The following is an 18,148-nucleotide window of genomic DNA, read 5'->3' on the forward strand; positions in this document are numbered from 1 at the left end:
ATAGGACCCACAATGACAAACTTAACACAGTCATACACACTGCGGTTCCTTTCGGAGAGACTCTATCGTCATTCTATGCAGTTTTTTTTTTTAGTTTTTTTTGGCCAAGCCAGGTTTGGGGATGCTACAATGAATGTAGCAATCATTTGTAAACAGGTTCACAATAAATGTGTACTTTTGCAATTTTATTACCCCATCAGGGAGCATGTGACCAGAACATTCTCTAAAGCGGATGCTCTGGGGGGCTGTTAGATCTGTAGGGTGTCTGCCTGGAGTGTCCAGTGGCACTGAAGCAACGATTCTGGTTCCAGGGACCCTGCTGGTCAGATGCAGGGCTGTGGGTGAGCGGCGGTGCCACCCACAAGGCACTGCTTTCTGTGTGGTGGCACCGCTAGCACACCCACTGTACCCCATATCCACAGCCCAGGAGTATTTAGGAAGAGCCGAAGTGCTATTAGCATAGGACTGGTGGAGGGATACATTTATTGTCTGTTTGGTGATGCGTACGACCAACTCTACCTGAGGCCCCCAATCTGTATTCAATTCCTGCTACATACAGTTCAGCTAAATAACATTTGCATAAAATACACATATCTCACACAGACACAGGACTCCGCAAAAACAAATTCACGCTCCCATTATCTTCCACATTGAATAATGCAATAGCCTCCTTGCCGGTCTTCCCCTGACCAACACAGCGGCTAGACTGGTTTTGTACTGCTGTAACACTTTGTGAGTCCCTACACTGGTTGCGGGTATTTTACCAAATCCAATATAGAATACACTATGCTAAAAACAAGACTACACCAATACACAACTCTTCTCGTGTTTCACATTTACAACAATGGTCAGCACAGCCAGGGCCGAAGCAGGGTTCCATGCCCCCCTGTGCCGACCCCGCTCCTAAACACATGTCATCATGACGTAATTTCTAGGAGGGCGGGGAGAGGGGGACTCCACAGGCTGCCATTCCAGGTACCCTGCAAGCCACATCCAGATGCCGTGGGACAGTGACGGTGCCACCCCCAGGACCCTGTGCGTTCATTTCAGGCTATGTCACAGACACCTCCAAGGATTGCCCATGGCATTCTGCTGCCAACTTAAATGAGTGCGATTGCGTATGCAACACACAATTCTGCCTACACTCAGTGGCACACCTGCACCATAGGCGTTTCCAGTACGTTTTGCGCAAGTAATCACTGAACTGCACAATTAATTACACTGTATGCATCGGAATCTGGACCTGATTCAGACCCGCTCACTAAATGCGTTCGCTCGCTAGATACGTATGTAAATTCAGCAAGGCAGGCAATCGCACGGCAAGGCATTAGCAAGCCCACTATATCTTAGCGTGAGATCTCATTGTGTATGCAGACGCCCACAAGCATGTCTTAAGACACCCACTTGCACACGTTATCTCCAGGAAGTGTATGCAACCATCAGTAACATCGAGTACCATCGAATGCGATCGCAGCACTTGTGGTAGACCATACCCTGCCGCAAGCACTGCGAGCGCTTCAGTGTAAATTTCAGCCAGGTGACATGTACAACGATGCTGCCTCTTAATTATGCACGCCTCTGAAACGGCGTTGAGACGCTTAGGCACGTCTGCGTTTGCACCTCTACTCCCCCGTTTTTAGCGTCCAGCCCCGTCACCACCCACAAACGGCTTCTCCTGTCACTCCTTCAGCTGGGCTGTCTATGCGCAACGAGCGAACGCTTCCCGATCTCTCGCACTGGTTCGCGCACTGTGATGCGTATGCATGCGCAGAATGCAAACAATCGTCTGGCTGCGTGCGAATGTATCTTAGCGAGCGGGTCTGAATCAGGTCCTCAGGCACTATTTAGCAAGCAATGTTTTTAGGAGATTGTCTCTGTTAGCTGATAATAGCCCTCTTTCCCCAATGAGGGAAGCCTGCCCAGAGAAGGGTCTGATCCCTCCCCCGTAAGTGGGGACCATGCCAGGACAGCTTCTTATCTGAAGAGCTGTCCTGCTTATGCTTCTTTTAAAAAATTATTTAATTGTGACTGAAATTACATGTAACCGGGGGAAATTGTAATCAATAGACCTCCTTGGTCTTCTGGAAACCAGTCAAAAGGGTGTTGATCCGGGGTGGCTCGGAAACATAAAGTGGCCTTGGAGAAAAATTCTGCCGGTGGCCTCATGTTGGTGTACCATCAGATTTTATCATTGCAGTGCCCCCAGATCACATTATGCCATACTGTAGTGCAACCAGATCACATTATTCCACACTGTAATACCCTCCTAGTTCACAATATGCCACACTGTAATACCCTCTTAGTTCACATTATGCCACACTGTAATACCCTCCTAGTTCACCTTATGCCACACTGTAATACCTTTCTAGTTCACATTATGCCACACCGTAATACCTTCCTAGTTCACATTAGATCACACCGTATTACCCTCCTAGTTCACATTATGCCACACTGTAATACCCTCCTAGTTCACATTATGTCACACTGTAATACCCTCCTACAGTAGTTCACATTATGCCACACTGTAATACCCTCCTAGGTCACATTATGCCACACTGTAATACCCTCCTAGTTCACATTATGCCACACTGTAATACCCCTGTAGGTCACATTACACCAGACCATAATACCCCTGTAGGTCACATTATACCACAATATAATACCCCCATAGGTCACATTATGCCATACTGTAATACCATGCCACACTGTAATACTCCGGCACCCTGCAGCCAGGATTGCTTGTACAGTGCCTGCAATTTCTGCAGCTGACCGGGTGCTCTCAGGAAGCCCGGTCAGCACTGTTCTGGTGCTGCCGCCACCGTGCCTATTGCGCAACGTCATGGCATCGTGCACTCAGGGGTCAGAGTTGGCACAGGGTGCATTTGTTCCCTGTTACACCCCTGCCCTCAATAGGTCACATTATGCCACACTGATTGTAATGCCCTCAGTCAGCGATTGCAGAGTGCATTCAGGGCCATAACTAGGGGTGTGCAAGTGGTGCTGCCCCACAGTACATGCAAGTGGATTACAGAATGGCACCCTGCAGCTAGTAGCACTGCTGCTGAGCCGCCCGGAGCACTGTGGAGAAATATTACACACTCGACAGGATACACACACCGATTGGTTTAACTCTTTATTACACACACTCACACTTCATATTTACTTACTCCTTGGATGTGCTCGGTCCCATAGTCCAGTAGAAGTCCAGGGTTTTGGTAAAAAAAAAAAAAAAATGCTAACACCCGAGCCCATGGACACGCTGTACACTATGTACAGCATTAACAGGGATCTAACAGTTGAGCCAGATAGTCTCAGCCAATCAATGGACATGTTTTATGGCAGCAAGCAGTGTCTAACTCTTAGCCAATCAGTGCTTGACCCTTGTGTAGTGCAGTGTCCCACGTGGGAAGTGTCAGATCCCTGTTAGCGCTATACATAAGGTGGGTACACATTAGATGGCGGAAGACGCGAATGACGATCCAGCCTACGGCAGATGCAATGGACGACATATTGTGCCGTCCGTACACACCACACAGGTGAACAGCCATTTTTTTTTTTAACTATTTAATTTTTTTATACACTAAGAAGCCTGCACACTTCATATAGATCTGTTTAGTGCTTCTTTTTTTGGACGAGTAAGGCGCAGATTTGGAACTGAAAGTTCAAAACCGACGGCATTTACACCTGCCAAATCCAACTGACATCGACTTCGGGTTTCAATTGAAGTTGAAACCTGACAGATAATAAATATGGATTTAGGGGGTGACTACACTCTGGGCCTGATTCAGACCCGCTCGCAAGCGCAATGCGCTCGCAAGCGGGTCGATGGTGGGGCATTGCGCATGGGCGCAAGCCCCGGAGCGGGAGAAATTCTCTCGCTCCGGGGCTCGCTACAAACGGGTGGCTGTCGATGTTCATCGACAGCTCGCTCCGTTTTGTAGGCGGGGTGGGGGGGGGTGGCTGGACAAATAGAGGCGTTCCTGAAGGAATGCCTGCCTTTTGTGGGCGGCCCTACTGACATCACGAGTGATGTCAGTAGTGAGCTTCCAGCTCTATTAGAGCTGGTAGCTCACTGGGGCTTGCGGCAGATGAGACCCTACCACAAGGGTCTCGTCGCAAGCCAGATGGTCGCAACCATCACCTGGCCGGTTTTTTTAAAACAAAGTGGCCGCCCTAATTCAAAGCGAGCGCTCGCTTTTTGCGAGTGGCTCTGAATCAGGCCCCCTGTTTTATATTTTAATTGTAACTATTTCACTTCTAATAAACCTGGGAAGCCTTCTCACAGATAATAGTGATAGAGCTGTGCTTCTCCCAAACTTGCCTGCCCCAGGCAGGTCTATTGTTTGGGCACGTTGATTGGCAGTCATTAGCACCAGCTTTGCCTATCACACTGACTAAGTATCTTTATATTTGGTACTGGACCACCAACCCAAGGCACCCCTGCAAGTGTCCTGAGGCACCCCAGGGTGCCACGGCACCCAGTTTGAGAACTACTGTTCTATACTGTCCTAAAGTCACATTTTTTATTGATTTTGCAACAGTTTTGACTTTAGTAAATCTCTGATTTGCAAACTATATGGCAAATTGTACAAAAATGCAAAATTTACCTTTAGTAAATTTACCCCTAAGTATCTATACACTGATAATGATCACACTGCACTGTATAATGATACTGAGTATCTATACACTGATAGTGATCACACTGCACAGTATAATGATACTGAGTATCTATACACTGATAGTGATCACACTGCGCTGTATAATGATACTGAGTATCTATACACTGATAATTATCACATTGCACTGTATAATGATACTGAGTATCTATACACTGATAGTGATCACACTGCACTGTATAATGATACTGAGTATCTATACACTTATAATTATCACATTGCACTGTATAATGATACTGAGTATATATACACTGATAGTGATCACACTGCGCTGTATAATGATACTGAGTATGTATACACCGATACTGCCCACACTGCACTGTATAATGATACTGAGTATCTATACACTGATACTGATCACACTGCTCTGTATAATGATACTGAGTATCTATACACTGATAGTGATCACACTGCACTGTATAATGTTACTGAGTATCTATACACTGATAGTGATCACACTGCGCTGTATAATGATACTGAGTATCTATACACTGATAGTGACCACACTGCACTGTATAATGATACTGAGTATACACTGATAGTGATCACACTGCACTGTATAATGATACTGAGTATACACTGATAGTGATCACACTGCACTGTATAATGTTACTGAGTATCTATAAACTGATAGTGATCACACTGCACTGTATAATGATACTGAGTATCTATACACTGATAGTGATCACACTGCACTGTATAATGATACTGAGTATCTATACACTGATAGTGACCACACTGCACTGTATAATGTTACTGAGTATCTATAAACTGATAGTGATCACACTGCACTGTATAATGATACTGAGTATCTATACCCTGATAGTGATCACACTGCACTGTATAATGATATTATATATACACTGATAGTGATCACACTGCGCTGTATAATGATACTGAGTATCTATACACTGATAATGATCACACTGCACTGTATAATGATACTGAGTATCTATACACTGATAGTGATCACACTGCACTGTATAATGATACTGAGTATCTATACACTGATAGTGATCACACTGCGCTGTATAATGATACTGAGTATCTATACACTGATAGTGATCACACTGCGCTGTATAATGATACTGAGTATCTATACACTGATAGTGATCACACTGCACTGTATAATGATACTGAGTATCTATACACCGATAGTGATCACATTGCACTATATAATGAGCTGAGCACCAACATTGCATAGAATCTACAGAGAACTTTTTTTTGCATTTCATTTTCCCAAACAGATACAGGGGCAGTAATCTTATAATCCTGGCAGTAAGCATCTCATGTTTGGCCCATTTTCTCTGAGTCCTGGGGAAAGTCTCTATGAACCCAAATATTCCCTCAGAATATCCCCAAAGTAAGCAGTCTGCCAGAGAATCCGCTGCCTAAGAATAGCTGCAGAGTGCAGAGGCTGGCGACTGAGAATTTCCCATACAGGAATCTTCTGCTCCGGGATCCCTTCTAATTGCCAGCTGCTAATTAACAGGCTGGGCAGACAGTATGAATGGGGGGATGTGAAAATATAGTGACAGGGGAAGGAGGGGGTCAATTCACACCTGGTTTATCCCCCTTATAGACTCGATTTCACCAATACCCTTATATAGTAGAGATATTTCATGTGAGAGCACAGGCAGCCTTATATGGTCTGCACTCTATTCCAGGGCAGATTATGTACTTTGTAAGGCCCTGCAGTTCATGGCTGGAACACGCAGAGTTAAAATAACCAAGTCTACATACTGTGCTCCCAGACTGGTAAATATGTCATTTATACTAGAGTTATTTTACCTGTTCCCTGTCTACATGTCAGGATGGAGGGAGAGCGCCCTGCTCTCTGCATTCTGTACAGGTCACAGTGCAACTGTGTGTGGTATAGACGTATATCTCATCTATTAGTGCCTGGTCTGTACACTGTGTCACCCTGTGGTGGGAGGGACAGACTCCATGTCACATAGCTCCCTCCTGTCTGTTACCCTGTGATGGGAGGAACAGACTCCAGGTCACATACAGTAGCTCCTTCCAGTCTGAGTCACCCTGTGATGGAAGGGACAGACTCCATGTCACATAGCTCCCTCATGTCTGTTACGCTGTGATGGGAGGGACAGACTCCATGTCACATAGCTCCCTCCAGTCTGTTACCCTGTGATGGGAGGGACAGACTCCATGTCACAGCTCCCTCCTGTCTGTTACCCTGTGATGGGAGGGACAGACTCCATGCCACATAGCTCCCTCCTGTCTGTGTCACCCTGTGATGGGAGGAACAGACTCCAGGTCACATAACTCCCTCCTGTCTGTGTCACCCTGTGATGGGAGGGACAGACTCCATGTCACATGGCTCCCTCCTGTCTGTGTCACCCTGTGGTGGGAGGGACAGACTCCATGTCACATGGCTCCCTCCTGTCTGTGTCAGCCTGTGGTGGGAGGGACAGACTCCATGTCACATGGCTCCCTCCTGTCTGTGTCACCCTGTGGTGGGAGGGACAGACTCCATGTCACATGGCTCCCTCCTGTCTGTGTCACCCTGTGGTGGGAGGGACAGACTCCATGTCACATGGCTCCCTCCTGTCTGTGTCACCCTGTGGTGGGAGGGACAGACTCCATGTCACATAACTCCCTCCTGTCTGTGTCACCCTGTGGTGGGAGGGACAGACTCCATGTCACATGGCTCCCTCCTGTCTGTGTACACCCTGTGGTGGGAGGGACAGACACCATGTCACATAGGGACAGACTCCATATCACATAGCTTCCTCCTGCTGGTGTCACACTGTGGTGGGATGGACAGACTCCATGTCACACAGCTGCTTCCTGTCTGTGTCACCCTGTGGTGGGAGGGACAGACCCCATGTCACATAGCTCCCTTCTGTCTGTGTCACCCTGTGATGGGAGGGACAGACCCCATGTCACATAGCTCCCTCCTGTCTGTTACCCTGTGATGGGAGGGACAGACTTTAAGTCACATAGCTCCCTCCTGTCTGTTACCCTGTGATGGAAGGGACAGACTCCATGTCACATAGCTCCCTCCTATCTGTTACCCTGTGATGGGAGGAACAGACTCCAGGTCACATACAGTAGCTCCTTCCAGTCTGAGTCACCCTGTGATGGGAGGAACAGACTCCATGTCACATAACTCCCTCCTGTCTGTGTCACCCTGTGATGGGAGGGACAGACTCCATGTCACTTAGCTCCCTCCTGTCTGTGTCACCCTGTGGTGGGAGGGGCAGACTCCATGTTACATGGCTCCCTCCTGTCTGTGTCACCCTGTGGTGGGAGGGACAGACTCCATGTCACATAACTCCCTCCTGTCTGTGTCACCCTGTGGTGGGAGGGACAGACACCATGTCACATGGCTCCCTCCTGTCTGTGTCACCCTGTGGTGGGAGGGACAGACTCCATGTCACATGGCTCCCTCCTGTCTGTGTCACCCTGTGGTGGGAGGGACAGACACCATGTCACATAGGGACAGACTCCATATCACATAGCTTCCTCCTGCTGGTGTCACACTGTGGTGGGAGGGACAGACTCCATGTCACATAGCTCCCTCCTCTGTGTCACCCTGTGGTGGGATGGACAGACTCCATGTCACACAGCTCCCTCATGTCAATGTCACCCTGTTGTGGGAGGGACAGACCCCATGTCACATAGCTCCCTTCTGTCTGTGTCACCCTGTGATGGGAGGGACAGACTCCATGTCACATAGCTCTCTCCTCTCTCTGTCACCCAGTGATGGGAGGGACAGACTCCATGTCACATAGCTCCCTCCTGTCTGTTACCCTGTGATGGGAGGGACAGACTCCATGTCACATGGCTCCCTCCTGTCTGTGTCACCCTGTGGTGGGAGGGACAGACTCCATGTTACATAGCTCCCTCCTGTCTGTGTCACCCTGTGGTGGGAGAGACAGACTCCATGTCACATGGCTCCCTCCTGTCTGTGTCACCCTGTGGTGGGAGGGACAGACTCCATGTCACATGGCTCCCTCCTGTCTGTGTCACCCTGTGGTGGGAGGGACAGACTCCATGTCACATGGCTCCCTCCTGTCTGTGTCACCCTGTGGTGGGAGGGACAGACTCCATGTCACATAACTCCCTCCTGTCTGTGTCACCCTGTGGTGGGAGGGACAGACTCCATGTCACATGGCTCCCTCCTGTTTGTGTCACCCTGTGGTGGGAGGGACAGACTCCATGTCACATGGCTCCCTCCTGTCTGTGTCACCCTGTGGTGGGAGGGACAGACACCATGTCACATAGGGACAGACTACATATCACATAGCTTCCTCCTGCTGGTGTCACACTGTGGTGGGAGGGACAGACTCCATGTCACATAGTTCCCTCCTCTGTGTCGCCCTGTGGTGGGATGGACAGACTCCATGTCACACAGCTCCCTCATGTCAATGTCACCCTGTGGTGGGAGGGACAGACCCCATGTCACATAGCTCACTTCTGTCTGTGTCACCCTGTGGTGGGAGGGACAGACTCCATGTCACATAGCTCCCTTCTGTCTGTGTCACCCTGTGGTGGGATGGACAGACTCCATGTCATATAGCTCCCTTCTTTCTGTGTCACCCTGTGGTGGGATGGACAGACTCCATGTCACATAGCTTCCCCCTGTATGTGCCACTCTATGGGGGAGGGATAGGACCCCATGTCACATAGCTCCCTCCTGTCTGTGTCACCCTGTGGTTGGAGGGACAGACTCCATGGGGTCTTTTCATTATCACTTAATTTCTACTAAAGCAGGTGAAATTAACATTTTCACCTGCTTTTGTAGAAATTAAGTGTCGGGGCCATTCATCAAAAAGGTAATGTAGGAGATATCACATATATCTCCTACTTGCCTGTCTCTCCTGATGTGGCCAGCTGTCCCCATACAATAGTACGGGGACAGAAATTCATCAAGCGCTGAAAATACAATACTTTCAGAGTTTGACTGCGGGTGCATTTGCCATCTTCAGATGGTGTTTGCTCCCAATCATAGAGCACACCCAGCTACTCTCCTATGGGAAGGAGCCCTGGGTTGCAAAAAGGGATCCTTTCAGTTCCCTCCGCCCCTGTTAGGCTCCTTCCGCCGGGCGTCAGGGGTTTGTGTGTCTGCATGAACTCTAAGTTACGCAGGCACACTAGCACTGCCGAGTCAACTTGGCAGTGGTAAGTTTCACTGCTCCGAAGTGAAGGCGTTCGGGGAGACAGCTGATTTTTGGATCAGCTGTCTCCTCGCCACAGCAATGATGAATTTCTCCGGCGCTCGCGGTGGGTTAGTATGCCAATTATGGTGGTCCGTTCGAACCCCAATAATTAGCATAATGAATAGACCCCATGTCACATAGCTTCCTCCTGTCTGTCATCCTGTGGTGGGAGGGACAGACCCCATGTCACATAGCTCCCTCCTGTCTGTGTCACCCTGTGGTGGGAGGGACAGACTCCATGTCACATAGCTTTTTCCTGTCTGTGTCACCCTGTGGTGGGAGGGACAGACCCCATATCACATAGCTCCTTCCATTCTGTGTCACCCTGTGGGGGGAGGGACAGACTCCATGTCACCACCTGTCTCTGTCACATAGCTCCCTCCTGTCTGTGTCACCCTGTGGTGGGAGGGACAGACTCCATGTCACATAGCTCCCTCCTGTCTGTGTCACCCTGTGGGGGGAGGGACAGTCCCCATGTCACATAGCTCCCTCCTGTCTGTGTCACCCTGTGGTGGGAGGGACAAACCCCATGTCACATAGCTCCCTCCTGTCTGTGTCACCCTGTGGTGGGAGGGATAGACTCCATGTCACATAGCTCCCTCCTGTCTGTGTCACCCTGTGGTGGGAGGAACAGACTCCATGTCACATAGCTCCCTCCTGTCTGTGTCACCCTGTGGTGGGAGGGACAGACGCAATGTCACATAGCTTCTTCCTGTCTGTGTCATCCTGTGGTGGGAGGGATAGACTCCATGTCACATAGCCCCCTCTTGTCTGTGTCACCCTGTGGTGGGAGGGACAGACCCCATGTCACATAGCTCCTCCATTCTGTGTCACTCTGTGGGGGGAGGGACAGACTCCATGTCACCACCTGTCTCTGTCACATAATGCTCTAGTATCTGCATACCTCCCAAGATTTAACCCCATTGGAATTGGGACCAGAGCATTTGTGTCACAATGTATAACCAGCGGTTCCAATGTGCTGGACTGACCCCCATCATATTTCTTCCTGATTAAATCATACTTGCCGACAAAGAAAGGGCTCCCAGGTCAGCGATGCTGCAATTACTGGCGCTGTAGAATCACCACAAATCACATCATCAAGCCACCTGGACCGTCCACTTCAGTCGGTCAGCCTCCGGGAGATTTGACTACTGTTACTGCCATCTGGGAGAGCCAACCGAGATTCAGGAGCTCCCCGATGTTCTGGGAGACTAGGTAAGTATGCTTTGAATGCTGCAAATCCTTTCACTGCTGCTCTAATATGTAGAACAGTGGTAAATGGGACATAACTTTCCAGATGCTGCTGAAATCAGTTCGGAGGTTTGCAGTAACTGGGCGTGATTCAATTGTTTTTTAAGCCATGATAATTAATAGGTGCCCAGTGTTGCAATTCAATTGTTCTGGGCGACGATTAATTATCACGGTCTTCACGCCCTTTTAGACTGGATTTAGCCGTGTAAAACAGCTCGACCCGTCTAAAGTCCTGTTTAGGGAGCCCAAACTAGTGTTTTGGCACCCTAACCACGAGTTTATAGCACATTTTTGCTCGCACCCTCCTGAGGGTGCAAGCAGAAATGTCAGCATTGACGGCTAATGCGCCCGAATGAAGCAGTAATTGAATTGCTCCTTCGAGCGGCTTTAAAAAAAAATTGCCGCCGGATAAACAATTTAATCGCCCCCCTGTCTGTCACAACGGAGTTCCAGAAATGCCTTGCACTATCATCTACAGGACCACCCAAAACTGGTGAGTGTGTAGTTTCCCATATGAAATATATTAGGTCACTTTATCAAAAATTACTATTTAAAAAAAAAAACCTTCTATTTTTTTTGTATTCTTGTAGACTGGAGGCTCCCTTTAACAGCGATACTAAAACCGGCAGCAAGCGATAGGCTAATGAGTAATGTGCATGCCCTACATATGTGTAGTGCACTTTCACCGACTGGGGGCTCAGCAAAGCCTGGAAGGCTCTTGCTGGGTCACCATTGCCGGCGTAAGTGGTATGGATTATGGCTCCTTAGGCTCATCTTGGTGACTCTAAATAGAGTCTTCATCCTGGGTTGGTCTTTCTTTATGTCTAGAGTTCTTGCGTAACTTTATTGTCTCAGCGGGGAACTAGGACAGCAATTGCCCACACAAATATGCCCACCTAAAGCAGGAGGAATGTTTCTGGCCATTTTTTTTTATCTGCCGGATGGTTGAAAATGTTAAATATCTTTAATGGTTGTCAGTACATTCACCCTGTCACCCTGGCTTTGCACTTTGTTCTATTAAAGTTAAAGAGAAGAACCAAAGTTTAGGAACGTCCCGTGAAAGAATATTCTGTACGAGGTGCTGTATGAGGTCTGAGGCACTTTACGAGCAGCAGATCAGACCTATTTAGTCCCTGGCTGCTGGTTGACTTTCTTTTTGTCCACAATATAAAAAGGAAATATACAGGTAAATTTACTAAGCAGCAGGTTTGAATCCAAAATTTAAACCAGCAATGATATTTAAAGTAAAACACGCCATCTTTGATATGCCAGTTAGATACACTTCAGATATGGGGGCTGCGTTGTCTTCTGTTGAACATGTAGTCCCACTAGACGTGTGACCCCTATATGCTACATGGGTTCTAGGGTCCATTGATTAAGTTTGTTGGTATAAGAACCTGGAGGCAATAGGGACCTATCCAATTTTTAGCTCTCTATGGTGATGATGATGATGATAATGTTCCAGTGACTACTGAATTGGTTTCATTAGTCAAAGTCCACAGATAGGAAGAGGAGAGGTGAGTGGAACCGCAGGAGCTAGGGAGGACATACAAGGGAGATGAGGTGAGAGAGACAGTGGGTGCATCCAATACACTTCATAAATCAGGTCCTGAAACTTCTGTTACAGCCAGGTGTGGACCCAAGGAGAACCCCATTTCCACATGTGCTGAGCTGGCTCACTGTTGATGCAAGGTGTTCCCAGAGCTTATCCATCAGTCACATTATGTCTTCTAGCCAGAAATGGAACAACACCCTTTCTAGAGCTTGGCGGAGGCCAGAGTGAGTCCAGAGAGGACACAGAGGTCTTTCCAGGGAGCTACAGACATGGCACAAGCTGGACAGTCAGTGCCACCCTTGAGAGGTGGGATCCACGAAATGACCGAAGCACATGGAGAACCGAGTCAAAGAAGACTTTCCTCTAAATTTTGTTTTGCTATAAATCTATGTATCATAAGGAACAACATACCCTTACTGTAAGGATGGTAGAAGTTACTGAACAGCACCAGGTACAAGAAGAATGCTATGAACTAAATGGTGACTACTAATATCTTTATAAAGGACGTAAGATGGGAAAGGGCCCCAGGCTATAGTGGCTGTGAGGTGACATGAGTGTGTACGATATCTGGCAGACAGCATGAACCAAAGGGGAGGTGGGTGTTTCTGAGATAAGTAGAGGTATGTTCGGGGGTCCAAGATGTCTGTCTCATTTGTTACTATCTCAACTAGATTTACTTCTAATCAACTGTGTGTATGTTCTTTCACCAAGTGGAGACTTTTCAACACCACACTTGAGATTCAATACTAGTTGTCGTTTAAAGGTGGGTACACACTCGGACTACGGATCAGCCCACCGAACGATCCACCGTCCTATCTTACGATTGGTAAAAGCATACACACTTACCAATCTTCGCCCCAAAGTGTCGTGCCTGACATCACAACTGGGCGGCCATGTACCCGTGGAGTCGTGATGTCAGTGACCCGCGGCCTTTGCAACATGTGTACGGGCGATTGGCTGACCACCAGTACATACAGCACGATGAGCCGGATGCAATATGTCTGTGAACAGTGTAGTTCACAGACATATCGTCTGTGCACACTGGCCGACGCACACGCAAAATATCGTCCGTTCAATTGTACGCCCGATATGTCGGCCAGTGTGTAGTCAGCATCAGCACAGATGATTTTGGGGATCCTGCTCTGATGGTAAAAAGTAGTTTCACCTGTTTTTATCCAAGAAACAAATAAATCTCTCAAGACAGGTTTATTATGCTATTACAAAGCCACTCAGAAAAGTCATGGGGTACTTAATACTTACAATCAACTAGACCATCATTTACAATATAGACTGTCAGCTCTACAGTTCAGTCATTAAAAGTCTACATGTTCTATAAACATTAATATAGACTAATAAATCATAGGTGAAAGCCTGTGAGTCGGACCCTGACTGCAGTTCTAGATTCTGCGTTTAGTACACATTATTATACAATAGTCAACACAATCTATTAGCAACACATGTGCCAGAATAATGGCAAACTGATACGTAGATTCCCACTAAAAAATAAATAGGTACCTATGTAATTAGAGTGTCAGCTCTTTGGTTGAGACATGTATTCACAACACTCTAAAACGTCCAATATTTACATCAGTCACCTGAATAGAGTGTCAGCCCCTGAGAACAGGGGTGTCAGGTACACTTATATAAGTAAAGTGTCAGCTCTTTCGACTAAAGTAGAAAACACTATTCTCTATAGAGAATACACTCTGTACCTTATAGTCCAGGTCCGGGTATATGGATTCAATAGAGCTTCATATAAGATGGACAGTGGCGAGTAATGTGAATTTTAGTTCTATCATATTTATAAATAGACCAGTTACAGGGTCATTTTACACCATAATCAAAATGACACAATATATCTTTATATATGCTTCAGATTACACATTAAGTGTATTAAACTACTCTGTCAACAGCTTAGTGTACTCAAATGTGACAGCAACAAAAAAGTCGTGTAACTAGAATGTTAGCTCAACGGACAAAAATCAAAATACTGCATCAGCTCTTTAGACCAGCTCACGACAACACAATTAAAGTGCTGTCTCTTTAAACAAGACAAAAACATCCCTTTATATTAATAAAATGTCAGCTCTTAGGGGTAAATTTACTAAGATGGGAGTTTTATTAAGAAGTGATGTTGGCCATTTATCTAGTACCTTCTAGAAGATAATACCTGGCATCTGATTGGTTGCTATGGGCAACATTACTTCTTAATAGAACTCCCATCTTAGTAAATTTACCACTTAGACTCAATCAAATTTTAATAAAAATAATTTATTATTTAAAAAAAAGTGCCAGTGATTTAGACCACAATGTAACAAACAGTTAACTAAGTGAAGTGTGAGCTCTTGGGAACCCTCATCTTGTGTCTGTTAAATAGACACACATTACAATATTTGCATAATGTACAGAAGCAACAATTATTGATTTTACACACACATATACATATAATATATAAATATATATATATTTATATTCTCAGCTGGCAATAGAGTGTACGCTCTTGGGCCAAAATCCTCACCTTGTTCTTAACCTCCGCACTGAGTCCATAGGCTGGGCCTCTGTTAAAGTGAGCAGACATGTTGACTGATCTGTCTTGTTGCCTCTCTCCGTCAGAAGATGCTCTCAAAACGTTTCCTGCAAGTTTTAAATGTCTCAATCTCTGGGAGATGTGTGTCTGGAAAAAGCAACAGAGATTGGTCCGATCCCTGGCCAATGGTGGAACAGAATTTCCTCTGATGTCAACGTGTTGGTATTAAAAAAAAAAAAAGAGATGAAATATATATATATATTATTTATATAGTGAGAGATATCAGGAGTGTGTCATATTTTCCAACTTTGGATTTTTGGAGCGATGATGGTAGAGAGAGGGGGAGGAGAAAGCATGAGAGGGAAGAGAGGAATGGAGACGGGTCTGATAAAAAGAAAACAGGGGGAGATAGAAATTAAGTAAGGTTGGACTGTAAACGGTTAATGTGATGGGGGGGGGAGGATCAGGCTGTAGGAGAGATAGAGCTACAAAGTTAGAACAATAAAGGGGACAAGCCACTGGGTATAATATATCAGGGAACAGTTTGGGAAAGTGAACAGCAGAGGAGCAAGAGTGAGATTGGGACAGATTCATGCTGAACAGGGGAGGATCCAGGCGACGGTTCTCCAGGGAAGAGAATCTCAGCTAGGGTTAAATGGAGGCAGTGCAATTCTTTTAGATTGCAAGCTCCGCAGAGAAGCATGTCATGCTCTGCTCCTCTTCCAGCGATAGACTGAAGAGATCCATTAGCGCCTTTTCTCCAGCGTTTACGTACAGATGTTTGTATATATACATCTGTACTTATAAGGATAGTATATGCCTGGAATTCCCTGCACGTCTTTATTATATACATCTTTATTTATTTAAGTTAAACGAGTGGAATAGATCATTGAACAATTCTAAAGTCTTGTAATATCTTAGTATAGTAACTAAGCTCACCAGTGTCCTATTATACTGTACTGTAACATTTTATTACAGTAACCCAGCTCCTAAGTATCTTAACCTGTAACATCTTATTACAGTAACCCAGCTCCAGAATGTCTTATTACCCGTTACATCTTATTACAGTAACACAGCTCCTAAGTATCTTATTATCCTGTAACATCTTATTACAGTAACCCACCTCCTGAATGTCTTATTACCCCTGTTACATCTTATTACAGTAACACAGCTCCTAAGTATCTTAACCTGTAACATCGTATTACAGTAACCCAGCTCCAGAATGTCTTATTACCCGTTACATATTATTACAGTAACACAGCTCCTAAGTATCTTATTATCCTGTAACATCTTATTACAGTAACCCACCTCCTAAGTACCTAAGTACCTTATTAGCCTAGAACATCTTATTACAGTAACCCAGCTCCTAAGTAGCTTATTATTCCTGTTTCATCTTATTACAGTAACACAGCTCCTAAGTACCTTATTAACCTGCAACATCTTATTACAGTAACCCACCTCCAGAATGTCTTATTACCCCTGTAACATATTATTACAGTAACACAGCTCCTAAGTATCTTATTAACCTGTAACATCTTATTACAGTAACCCAGCTCCTGAGTGTCTTATTACTCCTGTGACATATTATTACAGTAACACAGCTCCTAAGTATCTTATTAACCTGTAACATCTTATTACAGTAACCCAGCTCCTAAGTACCTTATTACCCTGTAACATCTTATTACAGTGACCCTGCTCCAGAGTGTTATTACCCTTGTAATATCTTATTACATTAACCCAGCTCATTACAACTTATTACACCAGCCCAGTTCCCGAGTGTCTTATTATCCCTGTAACATCTTATTACAATAGCCCAGTTCCTGAGTGTCTTATTATATAACCCATGTAAAATCTTACTAGAGTGACCCAGCTCCTAAGCAAATTATTTATAAAGCTTCAAAATCTTATTACAGTGACACAGCTCATGAGTGTCTTATTACACCTATTACATCTTATTACAGTAGCCCAGCTCCTGAGTGTCTTATTATTCTGTAACATCTTATTACAGTAACCCAGCTCCTAAGTAGCTTATTACTCCTGTAACATCTTATTGCAGTAACCTAGCTCCTAAGTAACTTATTACTCCTGTGACATTTTATTACAGTAACACAGCTCCTAAGTACCTTATTACCCTGTAACATCTTATTACAGTAACCCAGCTCCTAAGTACCTTATTACCCTGTAACATCTTATTACAGTAACCCAGCTCCTGAATGTCTTATTACCCCTGTTACATATTATTACAGTAACACAGCTCCTAAGTATCTTATTATCCTGTAACATCTTATTACAGTAACCCACCTCCTAAGTACCTAAGTACCTTATTATCCTGGAACATCTTATTACAGTAACCCAGCTCCTAAGTATCTTATTATCCTCTAACATCTTATTACAGTAACCCAGCTCCTAAGTAGCTTATTACTCCTGTAACATCTTATTGCAGTAACCTAGCTCCTAAGTAACTTATTACTCCTGTGACATTTTATTACAGTAACACAGCTCCTAAGTACCTTATTACCCTGTAACATCTTATTACAGTAACCCAGCTCCAGAATATCTTATTACCCCTGTAACATCTTATTACAGTAACCCAGCTCCTGAGTGTCTTATTACTCCTGTGACATATTATTACAGTAACCCAGCTCCTAAGTATCTTATTAACCTGTAACATCTTATTACAGTAACCCAGCTCCTAAGTACCTTATTACCATGTAACATCTTATTACAGTGACCCTGCTCCAGAGTGTCTAATTACCCTTGTTGCATCTTATTACATTGACCCAGTTCCTGAGTGTCTCATTACCCCTGCAACATATTATTACAGTAACCCAGCTTCTGAGTGTCATATTACCCCTGTAATATCTTATTACAGTAACCCAGCTACTGAGTGTCTCATTACCCCAGTAACATCTTATTACAGTAACCCAGCTTCTGAGTGTCCTAATACCCCTGTCAC

General features: G+C 45.5%; 1 protein-coding gene across 1 annotated transcript in view; it reads right to left on the bottom strand.

Moving 5' to 3' along the window:
• The window catches only part of CNN1 (calponin 1), a 58,885-nt gene extending 43,613 nt beyond the window's left edge, over positions 1-15,272 (bottom strand). The window contains exon 1 of the mRNA XM_088463415.1: positions 15,184-15,272. Within this exon, the coding sequence (XP_088319541.1) occupies positions 15,184-15,243 (60 nt within the window). The 5' untranslated portion in view covers positions 15,244-15,272. The remainder of the gene's footprint in view (positions 1-15,183) is intronic.
• Positions 15,273-18,148: the final 2,876 nt, after the last annotated feature.

Source organism: Taudactylus pleione, unplaced genomic scaffold (assembly GCF_031769625.1).
Source record: "Taudactylus pleione unplaced genomic scaffold, aTauple2 ptg001362l, whole genome shotgun sequence".
Taxonomy (NCBI): domain Eukaryota; kingdom Metazoa; phylum Chordata; class Amphibia; order Anura; family Myobatrachidae; genus Taudactylus; species Taudactylus pleione.